The sequence below is a fragment of the Oncorhynchus gorbuscha genome, linkage group LG09 (genome assembly GCF_021184085.1).
Source record: "Oncorhynchus gorbuscha isolate QuinsamMale2020 ecotype Even-year linkage group LG09, OgorEven_v1.0, whole genome shotgun sequence".
NCBI classification, from domain to species: Eukaryota; Metazoa; Chordata; class Actinopteri; order Salmoniformes; family Salmonidae; genus Oncorhynchus; species Oncorhynchus gorbuscha.
In genome coordinates, this window is record NC_060181.1 from 68,577,185 (window position 1) to 68,598,530 (window position 21,346).

Here is a 21,346-nt window from a genome sequence, read left to right on the forward strand (position 1 = left end):
ACTCATGGAAAATCACTGCAGTGAGAGCCCACGGTGTGTGTGGGGGGAGGGGGGGTACGTGCATATGAATCTGCATTACATCCATGCCTGTCTGATCTAATATGTACTTCTACTGTCTCAGCAGAAAAGGGAGGGAGGTCACTCTGCGTGTGTGTGTGTGTGTGTGTGTGTGTGTGTGTGTGTGTGTGTGTGTGTGTGTGTGTGTGTGTGTGTGTGTGTGTGTGTGTGTGTGTGTGTGTGTGTGGTTTGTCAAGCTACTGGAAGTAAAATAAAAGAGAATGGGCTTTGCCATGATTAAATCTAAGCCTGGTCCAGCCACATCAGAGGAGTGTGGGGGGAATCCTTCTTTTCCATGACTCACAGGGATGAATAGCAGACATGTTTGAGTGAATGAGACGTCATTGAGTGTCCATTGTAATACAGATTGGCTGATGGATTTTGGCACGAGGAAACTGTCTATTAATGGAGAACACATATAGCTGACTATACCGAGCTAGCCCTACTGGCTGGCTATACTGAGCTAGCCCTACTGGCTGGCTATACCGAGCTAGCCCTACTGGCTGGCTATACCGAGCTAGCCCTACTGGCTGGCTATACCGAGCTAGCCCTACTGGCTGACTATACCGAGCTAGCCCTACTGGCTGGCTATACCGAGCTAGCACTACTGGCTGGCTATACCGAGCTAGCACTACTGGCTGGCTATACCGAGCTAGCACTACTGGCTGGCTATACAGAGCTAGCCCTACTGGCTGGCTATACCGAGCTGGCCCTACTGGCTGGCTATACCGAGCTAGCACTACTGGCTGGCTATACCGAGCTGGCACTACTGGCTGGCTATACCGAGCTAGCCCTACTGGCTGGGGCCACTTGCTTTGTGTGGCATGTCTTCATGCTAGTAGGATGGGCATGTACTCCTCTGATGTCCCCTTCCTTATTTATTATCTTTGACAGCCATTCAACCACTGTGTGTAGGACTGTAGGTGCTGTTTGTCATATAATTGTCTGAGTCATTTGTCCTCTTGGCAAGTGATGCCACTGTATGCCAGAGATGGCTACATGCTAGAGATGGCTACAGCATACAGTGCTGTAGAGAGAGCTGCAGGTTTAATGGGGACGTGGGTCCCACAGCGACTGAGCTGAGCTTATTTATACCAGCGTGTCATCAGACAGGAGGGCCACCAGCCTCAATATCCTGTAGCATATATGTCTGGGTGGGTATCCATACTCTGTTACTCGCTAGTTAGCCAAGGTGGGACAGACGGACAGGTCTGGGAATTGTCTAATTGTGTTGTCGGTCAGAATTGATTTGGGCTGGTGGGAGAGGGGAGAGTGTACATTCTGCCTCTATTTATTCTTCATCACCACCTCTTGTGAACTTTTAAAACAAACAAGATAAAGAAAGTGTTGACTAAAAGTAGAATGGTAGACCTAGTCAGTCTGCCAGCTTGTTTCAGGACATCAACATTCCCCTGGTGAAAGTAACTGAGTGGGGAAATGACAGAGAAGGCCATGTTGAAATGAAGTGTAGATTATTCATGATCATAGGACAAATCCCTATTATGTTTACCAGCCCTGAGCCAGGGGGAGACCGGAGGGGGAAGCCATCTGTCTGTCTGAAGGGACCAGGGAGTGGGAGGGGTCTGTCTCTCAGACTGGGGGTGGAGACTAGAGAGAGGACGCACATACCCACACACACTACCAACAGGCAGGAAGGGGGCACTGCAGCAGCCATCCTCCTCTCCTCCTGATGACCCTGCCTCCCGGTATTATTGGCCAACACCCAAGTCTGACATTGTGTGTGTCTGTGTGTAGATGAATACAGAGAGAGTGTGCATATGAGTGTAATCATATGCTTTTGACAGCAATGGGGTAAGCGGATTCTGGGGTGAGTAGTTTCTGTCCATAGAGGGAATCTAAATTCTGCTTCAAGAAGAGACTAAATGTGGTTGAAATTAGAGCTGCAGTTTGGGGCTCTTTTTAAGGTCTGACTCACTGTACTGTTGTCCTCTCCTCTGGCCACCCAGTTGTAGTTCTCTCCTCCAGGCCTTTTGTTTCAGGCTTGTCATCAGTATAATTACTGTAATTCCCATTTGTCTGCGCCTGGGAACAAAGGATCAGGATTATACCCCCAGAGGAGACATGCCTGCTGCTGGTAGTGTTCAAGTAAACCTTAACCAGTCTGTAGCCTAAATTGAGGAAAATATATTTTGTTAAAGTTGTGCAGTATAATGAAGCTGACTGTTTACTGTTAAATTGGATAACATGGACCAGGGTTCCCCAATATTTATTCAGTTATTTATTTTATTATTATTTTTTCTCCCGAAATATTCCCGAACATGATAAAGGTTTAAAATTATTATTTTAGTCAAATGTTAAATCTATTTTTCGGATTTTTGCGGTCAATTTACAGTCAGCAAATTATTTGTAAATAAGTAACGGCCCCCCGACCCGTGGCTGAATGAAGTTGATGATCACTGAAGCTGTAATGATGTCTGGAAAATCCTACATTTCTGACACATACCAGTAGATGCCAGTATTCTTCAATGCAGCTGGGATCCTTGATCGGTGTGACATTTTATTTACAAGATTAGGTTCCAAAAATTGCACCATGGACTGAGCAAGCTCAGGTGATGCTTATGTGTCGTTATGGTGTTAGCAGTGCTACTCTCACTAGACGTTCATTGAGCAGCTCCCTCACCCCATGACAAGGAAAGTTGAATAGATTGGGGGGGCAGTGGACTTAGCTTACATCAGCCATGGTTTTCCCATGGTGGGTGGCAATTCTTTAAATAATTTTTCTATGGCAGTGCTGTACTAAAGTGTAATAGGTCAACATTACGAAGGTTTCAGAGCAGCAACATCATCCATTTTTCTGTTATGAGCAGATCAAGTGAGGATATTTCAGTTTACCCACAATCCTTTGCAACAATAATTTGCATACGGAACTCAATTTGAAGGTGGGGGAAATTGTTCGTTTTAGTATAATAATGTTGGTAAAAAAATGACATTTTATGATATTGTAATTTCTATGTGGCTTTTCATATTTTGTCATTTTGTATTTTTATGTTTATTTTTTATTTTTTTAATGTCTCTCTTGTGTTTTCCAGGTGGCTTTGCTAGGTATAGACCTTTTATCTGCCTTAGTGACAAGGTTACAGGACCGATTTAGGAACCATGTAGGAACAGGTAAGATTGTCATTTTATTATTTAAAAAATATAACTTTCTTCATGGTTAAATTAGTTCAAATATAAATAGGTTTAGGTTTCTAGACAAAATGTCTGACTAAAAAACACTGTATTGTATCCCTGCATAGACTAGACTATTGAGCTTCATTGGATTTTAACTCCTTGTTCACACCTTTAGATAACAATGCTACCTCTTTCCCTGTCTGTTCTTCTCTTCTCTGTGTCTCCATCTCTCTCCTGTGTCTCTAGTACTGGCCAGTCTGATAGATCGTCTGGGTGATTCCAAAGACCAAGTCAGAGACCAAGATCAAATTCTGCTGCTGAAGATCATGGAGCAGGCTGCCTCCCCACAGGTACACACACACACACACACACACACACACACACACACACACACACACACACACACACACACACACACACACACACACACACACACACACACACACACACACACACACACACACACACACACACACACACACAGACAAGTTATTGACAAACCAGGATCATAGGATTCCCTGGCTTTCTCGTTGTGATACTACAGTACTATCAAAGGTCAATCTTACAATCTCAAATTGATAAATTCCAAGTTTATTGATTTCTGAATCCCTAGTACTCTTTGATTCCTGACTCGATTGTATGTTAATTTATATGACCCTGATCCATGATTAAAAAAAAATTAAAAAATGATTGATTGTTGACCTGGTACACATATCCTGTCCTCTCCTCCCTAGTATGTTTGGGACAGAATGCTGGGAGGCTTCAAACACAAGAACAACAGGACCAGAGAGGGAGCGTGCCTTTGTCTCATCTCAACTCTCAACATGTAAGACTGCCTGGCCTCTCAATCACCCATCTTTGACTCGGGTTTTCCTTCCTGTACACCAGATGTGTATTACAGCTCTCAGCTGATTTATTTTAACATTGCTGATGTTTTTTGTCATTAGTGCGTAATGGACAGGGTATAAGTATCTGATAGCAATGGACATTTTGCTGACTGCCAAGAGTATGGATGAGCCTTGATTGGATTTAAAATGTGACAATATTATCTGATGTGTATCATAGAGAACTATACAATGATATTATGGTAAGGTCTTTATAGTCAGGAGTCTTTATTTTGTTGTGATGCTATAGCTAATGCTTACCCAATGATGTCATTGACATCCTCTGTCTTTGTTCTTCCAGGTACGGAGCCCAAGGCCTAACCCTCAGTAAAATAGTCCCTCACATATGTAATCTTCTAGGAGATCCCACCAGTCAGGTATGTACAGCCTATTTGTGTCCCAGTCTGTTTGCTGTGTCATGACTCCGTTTATTACATTGCTGGCCAGGGAGAGAGAGAGCTCTATAGCACAGACAAAGGAGTCGACTTCAGCAGCATTTTACCATAGGGACATGGAGCCCCCTAGTGGCTATACAGCAATGTACAACCATACAACATGACAGTGCCATCTGCTGGTGGAGGCAGGTTAAATGTTTATCTACAGTTACTGTTTTAAGAGCATTAGATGTATACTTTTGGGTGTATAAACATCTGTTGAACGTTTTCAAGTAATATGGCTGAAACAGGGTTTATATAAGTGAATGATAATTTCATTCTCCAGCTAGTTCTAACAGACAGTTGATCCAGTCTAAGAACGCTAAGATTGCCTTTTGAACCTTACCCCCGTTGTCCTCAGGTGAGAGACGCAGCTATGGGCTGCCTGGTGGAGATCTACAGACACGTGGGGGAGAGGGTGAGGATGGATCTTAGCAAGAAGGGCCTGCCACAGTCACGGTACGATGGACTGTGTGTGTGTGTGTGTGTGTGTGTGTGTGTGTGTGTGTGTGTGTGTGTGTGTGTGTGTGTGTGTGTGTGTGTGTGTGTGTGTGTGTGTGTGTGTGTGTGTGTGTGTGTGTGTGTGTGTGTCCGTCCTCTCGCTCACATTCTCCCCCAGCACTATTCATACTTCTTTCTCCCTCTTACTGTACCGAGTGTGTAAATGGGTCAGGTATAGTGCTGATTCAGCAGCCTTCCCAGCACAAGGCGTTAGGGTGTTAGGTTGTGATCATAGTTAAAAACACAGAAGCAGAATAAAGGAATTTTATTTCTTAGGTGAAAAACAATGTGCATTGATCAGGTAAACACTTCCCAGAGTGGGAGGCGGTGTGTGTATGGAGGGTAGGACACACACCTCAGCCCCACCCCCAGGTTATTGTGCAAATACTGTAGCCAACAACAAAGGAAAAGAGGGGTGTGGTCTAATTTAAAGGCCTCTTCCATTTCATCTTAAAGTGCTTATTGTACACATTCTCTGATCCTTTCAACAGCCTACAGAACACTGTCAAAACACTATAGACCAGAACACTGTCAAAACACTGTAGACCAGAACACTATCAAAACACTGTAGACCAGAACACTATCAAAACACTGTAGACCAGAAAACTGTCAAAACACTGTAGACCAGAACCCTGTAGACCAGAACACTATCAAAACACTGTAGACCAGAACCCTGTAGACCAGAACACTGTCAAAACACTGTAGACCAGAACACTGTCAAAACACTGTAGACCAGAACACTGTCAAAACACTGTAGACCAGAACACTGTCAAAACACTGTAGACCAGAACACTGTCAAAACACTGTAGACCAGAACACTGTCAAAACACTGTAGACCAGAACACTGTCAAAACCCTGTAGACCAGAACACTGTCAAAACCCTGTAGACCAGAACACTGTCAAAACCCTGTAGACCAGAACACTGTCAAAACCCTGTAGACCAGAACACTGTCAAAACACTGTAGACCAGAACCCTGTAGACCAGAACACTGTCAAAACACTGTAGACCAGAACACTGTCAAAACACTGTAGACCAGAACACTGTCAAAACACTGTAGACCAGAACACTGTCAAAACACTGTAGACCAGAACACTGTCAAAACACTGTAGACCAGAACACTGTCAAAACACTGTAGACCAGAACACTGTCAAAACACTGTAGACCAGAACACTGTCAATACCCTGTAGACCAGAACACTGTCAAAACCCTGTAGACCAGAACACTGTCAAAACCCTGTAGACCAGAACACTGTCATATTATTATATATTATTATTATTATAAAACCCTGTAGACCAGAACACTGTCAAAACCCTGTAGACCAGAACACTGTCAAAACACTGTAGACCAGAACACTGTCAAAACACTGTAGACCAGAACACTGTCAAAACCCTGTAGACCAGAACACTGTCAAAACACTGTAGACCAGAACACTGTAGACCAGAACACTGTCAAAACACTGTAGACCAGAACACTGTCAAAACACTGTAGACCAGAACACTGTCAAAACACTGTAGACCAGAACACTGTCAAAACACTGTAGACCAGAACACTGTCAAAACACTGTAGACCAGAACACTGTCAAAACACTGTAGACCAAAACACTGTCAAAACACTGTAGACCAAAACACTGTCAAAACACTGTAGACCAAAACACTGTCAAAACACTGTAGACCAAAACACTGTCAAAACACTGTAGACCAAAACACTGTCAAAACACTGTAGACCAAAACACTGTCAAAACACTGTAGACCAAAACACTGTCAAAACACTGTAGACCAAAACACTGTCAAAACACTGTAGACCAAAACACTGTCAAAACACTGTAGACCAAAACACTGTCAAAACACTGTAGACCAAAACACTGTCAAAACACTGTAGACCAGAACACTGTCAAAACACTGTAGACCAGAACACTGTAGACCAGAACACTGCCAAAACCCTGTAGACCAGAACACTGTTAAAACCCTGTAGACCAGAACCCTGTAGACCAGAACCCTGTAGACCAGAACCCTGTAGACCAAAACATTGTAGACCAGAACCCTGTAGACCAGAACACTGTCAAAACACTGTAGACCAGAACCCTGTAGACTAGAACACTGTCAAAACACTGTAGACCAGAACCCTGTAGACTAGAACACTGTCAAAACACTGTAGACCAGAACCCTGTAGACCAGAACACTGTCAAAACCCTGTAGACCAGAACACTGTCAAAACACTGTAGACCAGAACCCTGTAGACCAGAACACTGTCAAAACACTGTAGACCAGAACACTCAAAACTGTGTAGACCAGAACACTGTCGACCAGAACCCTGTAGAAATGCCCCTGTAGGCCAGAACCCTGTAGGCCAGAACCCTGTAGGCCAGAACCCTGTAGGCCAGAACCCTGTAGGCCAGAACCCTGTAGGCCAGAACCCTGTAGGCCAGACCAATGTGGAGGAGGTGTTGGTCTCGTGTAAAGGAAACAACCTAAGCTAAAGGATCTGTTGATATCAAGTGTTAGATGTGTTTCATTCAATATTACTGTATAACACTGACAATACAGAATCTTTCAATCAAAAGTGCATTCGGGAAATGATCGTCTCACTTTTCTGCAGTGCCTCCCTGAAAGCTGATCATTTCATTTGTCCCTAGTGTCCAGCTATCCACATAAAGCCTCATATCCTCTGGTAGCCTCAGACCATAACCCCAGAATGGCTGTCTAGTGTCTTCTATCAGCGGTCATAATCTACTGATCCCCCTCCACGAGCTCTGCCCTGGCCTGCAGCGTTTAATAAAGGAACACTCCACCATAACCACAAGCTAGCTAGCTGCCCTTTCACTGTGGCTGTCAGACCTCCAATTAGTGAAGCACCATGGGTAATATATAATGTTACCGCTGCCGCACCAGCCTGCCTGTGGATTGGCTGTAGGGAAGGGATAGAGTGTTGTAGCCAGACGTCAGTCTTTATTGAATGAATCCATACACCAATACACTTGTTATTGGATTAGACCGTCCACTGTATCGTGATGCCTCATTGGAGAACAGCTACTGAGGAGAGCTAGGACGCAGGCCTGCGATAGGCTAGTTTTGGCCACAGAGGCTCTTCAGTTGCCCTTGAAGTCTCTCAGTGATATGATACCAAGTGATACCACAGTATTTAATCATGATGGTAGTGGGTGTGATGGGGACAATTGTGATGACTCAGCCTGGCCTCCAGCTAAGTGCCTGCATGGTTGAGTGGGGATAGGGAAGCAGATTGATTAATTCCCATTTGTCTCTGTGGTTCGAGAGTTAAAGGGGAACATCTGTTCTGACCGAGCCATCTGTCTCTCTGATTGCCCCCCCTCCCATTTAGCTTACTGCTGCCATTTTTGGTCCTTGTATTAGTTATCATACCACTCTTCATTGTTTTAGCTAGTATTGCAAAACTATTTCCCAGACCCAAAGGGAAGAGATGCCTTTTTATAAAGGCAACGTGAAGAGGGTAAGCTTATTTGGTCTCCCTTTAGGAGTGCTTCCTCTGCCCATGATTAGATTTGGTCTGGGGTGTAGGCCAGGGTGGGTGCTGAGGCTCTCTTGTGGCCACCTGTGCCCTCCTTCTGTCTGTAGTCACACTCTCAATCCATTTACTCCAAGAGATCCATGAGCAATTACAATGGAGATTAGTTAGATCCAGTTAAATACTAACTAAGCCTTCATATCCATATGTTCAGAGGAGATTCCTCCTGCGAAATACCTTTTATTTATTTGATTCAACATTTTTAATAAAGCTTTGAATACCTCAGTCTTCCACAGTTCGATATAATGAATGTGATTTAAAGTCACTGTCCAGTGAAAATCTCACTTTTAAAATTCAAATAAGGTTCTGTTACCCACATAATGTTGTTGACTCATGCTATTTTGTGTTTTGTATTTGTGTCCAAAGCATAAATTGGAGGGAAAAAAAACACTTAAAAAAAAAACACCTAAAAATGGTCTCTCAAAAATGCTTGCTATTTCCTCATAGAGGATGATGTCATCCTCCTGAGGTGGAGCAGCTGGCCAATCAGCAATCTACTCTGATTTAAATTTTGTATGAATTGCTATATGCCCACACCATTCTGTTTTTGGGGTGTGTCCACATCAGGGTTTCCGTTAGCCGGTAATTGTTGTCTTTTTGGTCATAAAAAAATATAATGAAAAGCTGATAAATAAAAATGTTGCCAGCCAAAATGACTGGGAGAAAAACAAAGCACTCCAAACAAAAGACAATGAAAACATTTATACTCGTAAATGATGATTATGAAATAAACCAAAACGTGTTTCTCAGAAGTGAACTCTACAATGTTTCTCTCTGAGAACGAGAACGGTAAATCACTGTATGCCTAATTAGTAATACAATGCACTTCTAGAGTGACAGGACAAAAACAGAAACAGTTATGTCGAGGGTATGGAGACCTGCAAAGCAATGAGTCAGAAAGTCAGAAACATTAGTGTCCAGTTTGAGAAACAGACGTCTCACAAGTCCTCAACTGGCAGCTTCATTAAATAGTACCAATCTCAACGTCAACAGTGAAGAGGCGACTCTGGGATGCTGGCCTCTAGGCAGAGTTGCAAAGAAAATGCCATATCTCAGACTGGCCAATAAAAATAAAAGATTAAGATGGGCAAAATAACACAGACACTGGACAGAGGAAATCTGCCTAGAAGGCCAGCATCTGAGTCTCCTCTTCACTGTTGACATTGAGACTGGTGTTTTGCGGGTACTATTTAATGAAGCTGCCAGTTGAGGACTTGTGAGACGTCTGTTTCTTAAACTAGACACACTAATGCACTAGTGCTCAGTTGTGCAACAGGGCCTCCCACTCCTCTATTCTGGTTAGAGCCAGTTTGTGTTGTTCTGTGAAGGGAGTAGTACACAGCTTTGTATGAGAACTTCAGTTTCTTGGCAATTTCTCGCATGGAATAGCCTTCATTACTCAGAACAATAATAGACTGACGATTTTCAGAAGAAAGGTCTTTGTTTCTTGCCATATGAAGCCTCTAATCGAGCCGACAAATGCTGATGCTCCAGATACTCAAATCGTCTAAAGAAGGACAGTTTTATTGCTTCTTTAATCAGAAGAACAGTTTTCAGCTGTGCTAACATACTTGCAACTAGCTACAATAGTTATTTACAACATTAACAATGTCTACACTGTATTTCTGATCAATTTGATGTATTTTAATGGACAACATTTTTCTAAGTGTCCCCAAACTTTTGAACCGTGGTGTAGATGCCGATACGATATGTATTGCGATTCTCACGATTCTTCATATATTGCAATTTGATACTTAGATTTTGATTGCGATTTGATGTTCCAAACATATTGCTCACCATATATCTGCAGTAGAGGGACCAGAGTGCCATAAGACAATTGAGCTTTGATCTGTCATTGAAATAAATGTGCGGAAAACAAATTGGCTCCCTATTTAAAAAGAAGATGGGGAACAAGCTATGAAGGAAAAATACAGGCGTTTTGGTGCAGGTACAGCCAACTTGTGTAACAATTCCATTCCGATATTGTCGAAATCATCACGAATAACATCCCAATATGTAACTGTATTGAGTTTCGTCCCCCCCGTCCCTAGTCTATTTTTGGTCTAGTTTGGCTCTCCACCCTTCTGAGCAGGCCAGGGGGAAATGTTCTCTCTGACAGGTGGAGATCAATACAGTCTGTTGAATCAGTGAGTCTCTGTGATTCATCTTCCTGTCTCTCTCTCTGTTTCCTGACCTGTTTTCTCTCTTCTTTTCTCTTCCTTTCCTCAATCTCTTAGGTTGAATATAACCCTCTAACTCTCCTTTTGCAGGTTGAATGTAATCTTCAGCCGATTTGATGAAGTACAAAGATCTGGGAACATGATCCCATCCTCCGGTTCAGGTGAGTGATGCAGCTGTTGATTCATGTTTTTTACCATGGCTTCTCGAGGTGTTTGTCTATGATTGCTTCCTGTGTTCCTCTCTCGTTCCTGTTCCTGTGTATTTTGTATGCGCTTCTAGTTTCTGGAACTATTTGAAGGACTCCACATACGGTGTTATTGACTGATGTTGACTAAGCTGAAAGCAGTTTCTCATGAAGCTAGAGGGCTCTGCAGTGATGGCAATGAGGAGATCTACCCCATCTCTCTCAGTCTTACACGTGACTCTGTCGGCTGCTATGCTTAGAAATGGAGTTCCTCTCTCCTACGGTTGTATTCTCACTCACTCCTCAATCGTTCCTCAGCTTTCTCTCTTCCCCCTCTCTCACCACTTGTTTTCTGTCCTCTCCTTCCTCCCCCTTGCTGTTCGCACCTTTGTGGCCTGGCTGTCTCCTGCCCATGTTAGGTCCACTCAGCCGTCATGCCAGTGTGTGGGTTAGCGTGTTGGTGAGAGGAGGCCTGAGGGCCAGACGGACATCCGGGGCTTGAGTGGAGGAGTTTCCCCACAGGAGGGCAGGCTCCTCTGGGCCTCAGATGTCGCATTCCCTCAGTGTGTGCGTGTGTGCGCGTAAGACTGTCCTATGTGTTTAATAGAAATTTCAGTGTTCACTGTCGGTGTATAAGCAGAGCTGTGAGTTCTCTTTGCAGTGTCATGGGCAATGGCTCGCCGACTCCATCACATTCTAGCTGACTGGGTGTAGTGTTTGTCTGCAGGACAGGTAGAATGGCTGAGCTGAGGAGAACTGTGGAAGCTGCTCAGCATTTAGGAACTCTTTTTCCATGCCCTCAGTAACTTCTCCCTCGAGGACAATTACTATGGACTTTACTGAGAGACAACACATCTATCATGGCAATCTAACCACCCTGAGAAGTAGCCCAGTAAATATATTATATTTAAGTTCACCATACGTTTTCTGTTTTATTGTGCATCACAGCATTAACAATCCATCATGTCTGCTTTTGCTCCGTGTTGATCAGAGTCCAACTTTACAAAGGGAGGAAACTGTTCAAGGACACCTCTCTCAGTGTAAGGGCTTTGTTGCTTCACCCCCTCACCATTTCAACTCATATTTCCAGATTACTTTCGGGCTCACACGGTTTTGATGACATTTTCATTGCAAAAGGAAAAGTAATAGAAGATTCATTCCATGACACTTATTAAACTGTTCATTATGTACTTGGCGCTGTCGTTTTGTTCTCCCCTAACGCTGCTGCTCAAATTAGGCGATGACTAAGATGTTCCCCTTAGCTTGCAACAAGGAGCTCAGCTCTCCACTCTGAGGGAAATAGTTTCTGTGGGTACGTAAATGGCAGAGGACAGGAGTGCAGTCAACAGAACACAACATGTAATGAGGGCCTTTTTGTTGTAGAGACGTGGGTCATATTCATTATGCACCAAACAGACTGAAACCGGGAGGGACTACCTGAACTTGGCCAATAAGAGATGCTTGTTGTTGTTGCAATGTGTTCGAATGAGTACTGCCATGGCCCTGTGCTGTGCAGCGTTGTGTGGGCCCGCTAGCCGTTGCCTGGAGACACAGATTGGGGTCAGAATGCTCTCAGCTAGTCAGTGAACTGAAGGAGTAGCTGTTCCTTTCCTTCGGACGAGATTAACCTCAGCCTCTCCTCAACCAGCTGTATCACCCCAAAGGAACACAGTAGAAATGTGGCTAATGGACTGAAACCAAAGGAATGGGCATTGATTGTTTGTTGGAGTCGTTATAAATAATGTTCTGAATTGCATGCCCAAACATTTGTCTCCCTCTCCCTGGGCCAGTTTGGTTAGAGCAAGGAGACGGAGTACTTCTTCTACTGTCAGGAGGAAAACGTATACAGTATCTCCCTCCACAAGAGCACACTTCAGAAACCTATTGAATCTCTATCTCTAGTCGTAATCTATAATCATACATATGCTGCGAGTAGACCATGCTCCAGTTCAGTTCACATGAAATAGGAGCTTTAGCAATGAATCGTCCTTGGATAGAGAGATGATGGAATATGATGTTTGGACTGTCCTGACTCCTGAGGTGTCAGCACTGGGCTTTCCTCCCTGAGAGGTGAAAGGTTGTGATATGTAGGGCGCTTGGCTACTTTCTGATTGTGGCCTGGAATCTCATAAAAACGTACAGTGATGTCACATTGCTACATTGTGATTTGGCCTAACTCTCCAGATGACTCTTGCAGAAGGCTTCTAGGTACTGTTGATGATACACTTATGAGATAAAGATACAGACAGAGCAGCCATCTATTGATTTGGTTTGTGCTGCTTGTCGTACTGTATGTTCACCCTCCATGGGGTCTCTGTTAAATCTCATGCCAAAGTGGTTGGAGAAATGTTTTTCAGCTGAAAGCCCAAATGTTACTCCTCTGCAAAATGAGGGGGCCACTGCAGCCTGAGCCTCTTGTTCTGATGAGGGAGAGGTATGGCAACGGTATCGGGTGCAGTAGTCACAAGACTAGAACAGGATGAAGGAAAGGGAGGGGATGGAGAGAGGAGAACAGGGAGAGAGACACGCAGATGTAAAGCAACATTCTCCCTGACGGTTCACTCTTCTCTCTGCGTGGAAGGAAGGAAGGCTTTGCACTATGACAACTGGGGAAGGTAAGAGCATGGATGGACTCTTTAATGTCAAGGGCAAAACACACTGGACTCTGGTTCAGGTGCTAATGGTTGTAGAGCTTTTCCTTCCATCTTTCTCTCTTTCCTCTCTCTCTCTCCTGGCCTATTTAGAGTTGCTACTGGGGGGGGGGGCAGTGTTTTGCAAGGGAGAGAAAATCATATTAACCCTTTTCCTATTTATTTTGTGAGACAATGTACCAGTTTGAGATTGTATGCTCAGTTCATATTGTCCAGACGGTGGGCTGTTGTATTCCAGCACTCTGATTAGAGAAGGATTTGTTGTTACTTACTATGTGAGCCATTCTGACTCTGGGGGTTGTTATTATGATAAAACAGACCACTGTTTTGGCGTGTAGTTTTATATAGCCTATATCACACTGCTAACATTTTAAACATTGTGTTTCACGCCTCTTTGCCTCCCTGCAGTTTTAATGTAGGAACTGTTTCGCCCCCTCAGCCTGCTGCTTCACGAGTCTGTTGTTGTGTTCTGCTGCTTTGGCGATGCTGCGTCGTCGGTCACGGCTCAATCTCACTGTGCCTGTGTCTAACCTCAGATCATCCTGTTCGATAAGCAGTGTTGAGGGCACTTTAACTAACATGTGTTTAATAGCCTACCTCGGGTAAAGATCTCTTATTGAGGTCTCCTCCAAGATGTCCCTCTCCCTCTTCACAACAGGAGGCTGCAGTGCCCCCAACACTTTGTGACGTCTGTGTAAAACCGTTTTTGTTTATTTTTGTTGCAGGACATTTCTCATATACAAGTCATATACATAATGCAGTGAGAGGACTGAAGGATGGCTCTCATTGGGGTGTTATTAATAACTCTGCCTGGGTGATGGGCCTGAGCCAACTCACTGTGAATTATGCTGGAACTATAATGAGTCAGCTGGTGCTTTGGTTAGAAAGCATCCTTGTTGTGTTAAATCCTTGGGGTTCCATGGTACGTTAGCTCATGTTAAGACTGTTTGTCTCCTACACGGTCCTGTGGGTGGGTGTGTATATTAAACACTGCAGACTGGAGATGGCCTGCTTGTCTTTCCCACAAGGCTCAGCTCTGAGGAAGCAGAACACCAGTTGTTGCCTTGTTGTCACAGTTAAGACCATGTACCTGTTATGAGTCACACGCCTCACCTTCTACTGCTAGTGTTGTAGTGCTGACTGGGAGCGCTGTGTGTGTGTGTGTGTGTGTGTGTGTGTGTGTGTGTGTGTGTGTGTGTGTGTGTGTGTGTGTGTGTGTGTGTGTGTGTGTGTGTGTGTGTGTGTGTGTGTGTGTGTGTGTGTGTGTGTGTGTGTGTGTGTGTGTGTGTGTGTGTGTGTGTGTGTGTTCACAGAGGTTCTTGAAAGGGACATTTTAAAGGAGTGGAAGAGACTGGTAACAAAGACCAGAGATGGAATTAAGATTCAAAAGAACTGAGGATCGCACGGTGCAAGCTGCGACACACACACACACACACACTGGATGCTGCAGCTCTGTGCAGCATAAAGAAGTGTTAAGTGCTCCACACGGTCTACGCAAAGGATTCGACGGAGCATCATTTGCGTTGGTCTCTGAGTAGTTCTACTTACTTTTCTGCGGCAGAATTTCTGGAACGAGAAGCAAACTGTGAAATCACTGTGGCGAGCCCTTTTGAAGAGAATCTGTTTAATAGCTGTACTGTTATGTAAACACTAGAGTTCAGTCAGTTTTGTGCTGAGTGTTGGACCTGGTGCGTTGACCTGCTCAGGTAAGATGGCTCACCGCGGTCTCTGTCTTTCCTCCCTGTGGTGACGGAAGACGGCAGGTTGAATTTAGTGCTGTTTTCTGCTCTCTTAAAATGCGACAACCACCCAATGGCCCAAACAGCTCTGCACTTAACAGTGGTCAATGACTCATAAGTTGTTTGTTGTGCGTGTTTGTGACTGGGTAACTTCATGGGGCTGGCTGTCATGCATCAGGTCAAGTTGCTTTTTACCCTGTCGTGAAAGCTTTGTGTTTGTTCCCTGATTCAGAAGGTATTTGGAAGGAAAAGCTTAGCTCATATTTTCATCCAGCAGCTTTTTGATCAAAGCTTTCTCTGTCAGACACGCTAGACTACGGCCGGGTCAATACATAACCACACAGTTGATCCTCGGTCCTCCCTGGAAGAATCCATCTTGTCTGTTGTGACAGAGAGCTGAAAGCGGCTAGGAATTTCAGACGGGGTTGGTCAATATTATGGTGAAATGAGAAGATTAGATGTACACAGGCAATCTGATCTTTTGACTTCCGATTTATACCACCTCCATATGTGGATCTGAATCCTAATACAAAGCCGATCCTCCATATGCAACCTCTGTCTGGACGCTCGGATCAGATTTATGTTCCTCTGAAGTGGTTTTTATGCACATGACCTGCTGTTACCATGACAACCAAATCAAATGTTACATGCTTTGTAAACAACAGATGTAGACTAAAAGTAAAACGCTTACTGACAGGTCCTGTTCCAACAATTCAAGTTAAAGATTATAACAACTGAAATAGTGACACAAGGAATAAATAAACAGTGAATAACAATAACGAGTAAAAAATAACATGGCTATATACGGGGAGTGCCGAGTCGATGTGCAGGGGTACGAGGTAACAACCACCCCAAAACTAACAGTGACAGGATATGATCACTACATCTCATATCCTGTTTGCTACATCAAGAGGCTACATCAAGAGGCTGCATTAGAGTGAATGTCCACATTGTATATGGGTCACATTCCAGTCACTGGGGCAGAGTACCATTCCAGTGCTGGTCACTGGGGCAGAGTACCATTCCAGTGCTGGTCACTGGGGCAGAGTGGGGGTGGTGGCAGGGTGTACGTAACTTAGACCCTAGACAGGTGTGTGTGTGTGTGTGTGTGTGTGTGTGTGTGTGTGTGTGTGTGTGTGTGTGTGTGTGTGTGTGTGTGTGTGTGTGTGTGTGTGTGTGTGTGTGTGTGTGTGTGTGTGTGTGTGTGTGTGTGAAGGGTGGACGAAACACCAGAGGCCTGGTGAGAATAACCTGTACCCATTCATTGACTTCCAAATTCCAGTGCTAGTATGTAAGATAAGTAGCCTACGTGTCCACGGGGATAAAAGAGAGAGTTCAAGGACAGAGTGAAGCTTTGTTCATTCAAACCAACCATTTGTTATGGCTTTTATTCTCTGACTCCCTATCATATCCCCATCACTGTTGTTGGGAAATGTGATGCATAAATATGGACATGCATGTTGTTCATTAGATAAGAGATACAACTGTTGGTTTTGATAAGATGGATCTTGAATGACGTATTATGTTTTTGATTCCAGAGACCGAGTAAGCGAGTCTGAAATCACTTACCATAAACAAACTGTGTGAATGTCCCCGTTGTCCACTTCATTCTCTGTCCATGAGGGTGCCAACCAAGTGGATTCTGTGAATAGCCAATTTGCCCACGTGGACCTTGTAATGAATGAATGGATGTCTTTGAGGTTTGTGTAAGGGTTACAGGACCTACTTGCCAGGGCATGGGCGGTCCTGCCAAAGCGTAACTAAAGGTTTGCCACCCATCGGGGGAAACAGTCAGTGCATGTTACCAACTGGGTTTTTGCTTGGCCTACTAATCTGGTCTTCAGACAGTTTTCATCAAGTATGTTTGTTGTTGTCTGCTGTAACAGTGTTGGTTTTCAAAAAATCTCTTCCCGGCTTCAGTGTTCATTTGATCGGACTGTGTGTGATGTCACTTGTGTGTCTCAAATGCAAAACAAGCCGCTGCTACGTGTACAGAGTCTTAACAGCAGCAGTCAATGCACTGTGACTCTCTCTCTGCTCATCCCTCTGCTGCTACGTGTACAGAGTCTTAATAGCAGCAGTCAATGCACTGTGACTCTCTCTTTCACTGCTAATCCCTCTGCTGCTACGTGTACAGAGTCTTAACAGCAGCAGTCAATGCACTGTGACTCTCTCTCTGCTCATCCCTCTGCTGTTACGTGTACAGAGTCTTAACAGCAGCAGTCAATGCACTGTGACTCTCTCTCTTTCTCTGCTCATCCCTCTGCTGCTACGTGTACAGTCTTAACAGCAGCAGTCAATGCACTGTGACTCTCTCTCTCTGCTCATCCCTCTGCTGCTACGTGTACAGTCTTAACAGTAGCAGTCAATGCACTGTGACTCTCTCTCTCTGCTCATCCCTCTGCTGCTACGTGTACAGTCTTAACAGCAGCAGTCAATGCACTGTGACTCTCTCTCTCTGCTCATCCCTCTGCTGCTACGTGTACAGTCTTAACAGCAGCAGTCAATGCACTGTGACTCTCTCTCTCTGCTCATCCCTCTGCTGCTACGTGTACAGTCTTAACAGCAGCAGTCAATGCACTGTGACTCTCTCTCTGCTCATCCCTCTGCTGCCTGCTCAGAGGAAATGGCTTCTGCTACATAACACACGGCCTCATTGCCTTCGTATCATCACCTCTCTGCCATCAGAAATAAATGAAGCTCTGAGTCTTTAATTCAGTTGCACATGAACTATTGGAGCCCTAAGACAGTCACATTAACTAACTGTTGAATGTCATTAGCTGAACTCTGCTCTGCTGCCAGTACAGTCATGTTTATGCTTCCTACAGGGAGATAACGGGAAATGAATGCCTTTGACAGTAGGGGGGTGCATGAGACAAATTATAACATATATATCCGGCCGCAGGCTAACACATGAGATGAACATAGAAGGGTATTATACAAAGAACGCTGGGACTATAATTTCACTGCGTTATGTTGCTGAAGCTATGGCTGTGCCAGTCAGACCCCTAGGTGAAAAGTTGATGCACTGACCCCTCTTACTGCCCTTGCTACAACCATAGGAGTACCAGTGACAGAATATCCATGATCTATCACTGTCTGTCTTGCCATAGACCTGGGGGATATCTCAAAGTTCTATCAGTGTTCGGTTAACTGGCGTTGCCCTTCAGCCTGCTGTATGGCCTTCCTCACTGACAGATAGATGGCTGCTGTCTTTCATCTCAACCTTTTTGATTGACTTGTCATTAGAACTATGCTCCTCTGTAGACGGACAGACGGACAGACTGAGAGAGAGCAAGGGAGAGCGAGAGCAAGGGAGAGAGAGAGCAAGGGAGAGAGAGAGCAGGGGAGAGAAAGCAAATGAAGAGAACAAGGGAGAGAGTGAAGCAGAGAGACTGGCAACTGTGAAGTTTGACTTCTATGTGTTTAGTTATAATAAGGTCATATAGCCCAGGCCATTGAAATGGCTGCAGTGTGTCTCACAGTGCAAATGTGTCTCTGTGCTGTGATAACAGTTCCCCCCACAAAATGGCCATTGTTTGTTTTCTGTCCATGGTATTTTAGAGCCTGTTTCCCCCCCCCCCCCTTTTCAGATCTGCCCTTTTAGTGTCACATTTATCATAGCAGAGCCTGAACCCAAGCTTTTAGTGTACTGCCCGGTCTGAACTAGGCCTGGCCTTATCTTTTTTTGTTGAATGTTTTTTGCTAATGTCATGGTTCAGAATAAGTTCTATGTTGTCTGGACTTGAAGAAATAACTAAGCATTTCCCCTAACCCTGACTGTTAGGATGCTCTGTAGCCCCAGTCAGTCTTTCTTTTATGTCCAGCTGTTACATTGGAAATTCATCTTCTGCTCCCATCAAATCCCTATTACAACACTAAAACAACACATATTTGAGAGGAGCACAGTTAAGCTAGTTTTGCCCTGCTTAAGGGTACAACGGTAGAATTGATAGGTGACCTCGTGACAGTAGTACACAACCTGCTAATAACATTTTATTTGTCACGTGCTTCGTAAACAACCGGTGTAGACTAACAGTGAAATCCTTTCTTACGGCCCTTCCCCATAATGCAGAGAGAGATAATAGAAAAATAATAACCCGAGGAATAAATCACTTCTATATACACAGGGTACCTGTACCGAGTCTATGTGCTGGGATATACAGGTCATTGAGGTAGATATGTACATATAGGTAGGGTTAAAGTGACTAGGCAACAGGATAGATAATAAACATTAACAGCAGTGCCATGTATGTAAAATGTGTGTAGAAATAAATTTATTTTTTTAGCTCCGAAAAGAGGGGGGGTGTGTTAGAAAAACAACAACACTACCATTAAGTTTAGGGTCACTTAGAAATGTCCTTGTTTTTGAAAGAAAATCAAAAAATTTGTCCATTTAAAAAAAACATCAAATTGATCAGAAATACTGTAGACATGGTTAATGTTGTAAATTACTATTGTATCTGGAAATGGCAGATTGTTTAAATGGAATATCTACATAGGTGTACAGAGGCACATTATCACCAACCATCACTCCTGTGTTCCAATGTCACGTTGTTTTAGCTAATCCAAGTTTATAATTTTAAAAGGCTAATTGATCATTAGAAAACCCTGCACAGCTGGAACTGTTGTTCTGATTAACTAACCAATAAAACTGACCTTTAGACTAGTTGAGTATCTGGAGCATGAGCATTTGTGGGTTCAATTGCAGGCTCAAAATGGCCAGAAACAAAGAACTTTCTTCTGAAACTCGTCAGTATATTCTTGTTCTGAGAAATGAAGGCTTTTCCATGCAAGATGTTGCCAAGAAACTAAAGATCTCGTACAATGCTGTGTACTATATTCCTTTCACAGAACAGCGCAAACTGGCCCTAACCAGAAAATAAAGAGGAGTGGGAGGCCCTGGGAGCACAACTGAACAAGAGGACAAGTATATTAGTGTTTAGTTTGAGAAACAGACGTCTCACAAGTCCTCAACTGGCAGCTTCATTAAATAGTACCCGCAGAACACCAGTCTCAAGGTCAACAGTGAAGTGGCGACTCTGGGATGCTGGCCTTCTAGGTAGAGTTGCAAAGAAACAGCCATATCTCAGACTGGCCAATAAAAATAAAATATTAAGATGGGCAAATAACACAGACACGGACAGAGGAACTCTGCCTAGAAGACGAGCATCACGAAGTCACCACTTCACTGTTGACATTGAGACTGGTGTTTTGCGGGTACTATTTAATGAAGCTGCCAGTTGAGGACTTGTGAGGCGTCTGTTTACTCATTCAAGGGGTTTTTCTTTATTTTACTATTTTCTACATTGTAGAGTTATGAAATAACACACATGGAATCATGTAGTAACCAAAAAAGTGTTAAATCAAAATATATTTGAAATACTCAAATAAGCAAAGAGAAACGACAGTCCATCATTACTTTAAGACATGAAGGTCGGTCAGTCCGGAAAATTTTGAGTTACCTCTTCTGCAGAGGATAAGTTCATTAGTATAACTGCCCCTCAGATTGCAGCCCAAATAAATACTTCACAGAGTTCAAGTAACAGACGCATATCAACATCAACTGTTCAGAGGAGACTGCTGTTGGGGCGGTATCTGAATTGGAGTGGGTCCAGGGTGTCTGGGATGATGGTGTTGATGTGAGCCATGACCAGCCTTTCAAAGCATTTCATGGCTACAGATGTGAGTGCAACGGGGCCGTAACATGTCATTTAGACATGTTACCTTGGCGTTCTGGTGCAGAAGGACTATGGTGGTCTGCTTGAACTATGTAGGTATTACATACTGGGTCAGGGAGAGGTTGAAAATGTCAGAGGCCTTTACTTGCGTTTCTTAAGCAGAGGAGATGTACTTTACGATGAGAGCCAGCACTCTGTTGACTTTAACACAGTCTCGTCTACAGCACTAAACATTTACCCTTTACTTGGCCACACTTTAGGATGAATACTTTGCCTCTGCTCTTTTTCAGCGGTTAGCTCATTCCTGTCTGCTCACCCTGGCAACCATGTAGGTAATCGCCAATCATGGCCCTTAAGTAGG

The 21,346-nt window shown here is 43.9% G+C and overlaps 1 protein-coding gene and 1 non-coding gene across 30 annotated transcripts in view; one reads left to right on the forward strand and one right to left on the reverse strand.

Annotated features, from left to right (window-relative positions):
* clasp1a (cytoplasmic linker associated protein 1a) overlaps positions 1-21,346 on the forward strand; it is a 96,448-nt gene that overhangs the window by 34,933 nt on the left and 40,169 nt on the right. For 28 of the 29 annotated variants that reach the window (XM_046363242.1, XM_046363239.1, XM_046363246.1 and 25 more), the window contains exons 3-8: positions 3,108-3,186; positions 3,436-3,539; positions 3,924-4,015; positions 4,375-4,450; positions 4,869-4,966; positions 10,820-10,890. In XM_046363242.1, the coding sequence (XP_046219198.1) occupies positions 3,108-3,186; positions 3,436-3,539; positions 3,924-4,015; positions 4,375-4,450; positions 4,869-4,966; positions 10,820-10,890 (520 nt within the window). Of the gene's footprint in view, positions 1-3,107; positions 3,187-3,435; positions 3,540-3,923; positions 4,016-4,374; positions 4,451-4,868; positions 4,967-10,819; positions 10,891-13,380; positions 13,530-21,346 lie in introns of those variants that run through there. The other variant, XM_046363260.1, reaches the window with a different exon arrangement.
* Positions 2,591-2,715, reverse strand: LOC124044801. The gene has a single exon (XR_006840738.1). It is a non-coding gene; the product is annotated as a U4atac minor spliceosomal RNA (small nuclear RNA).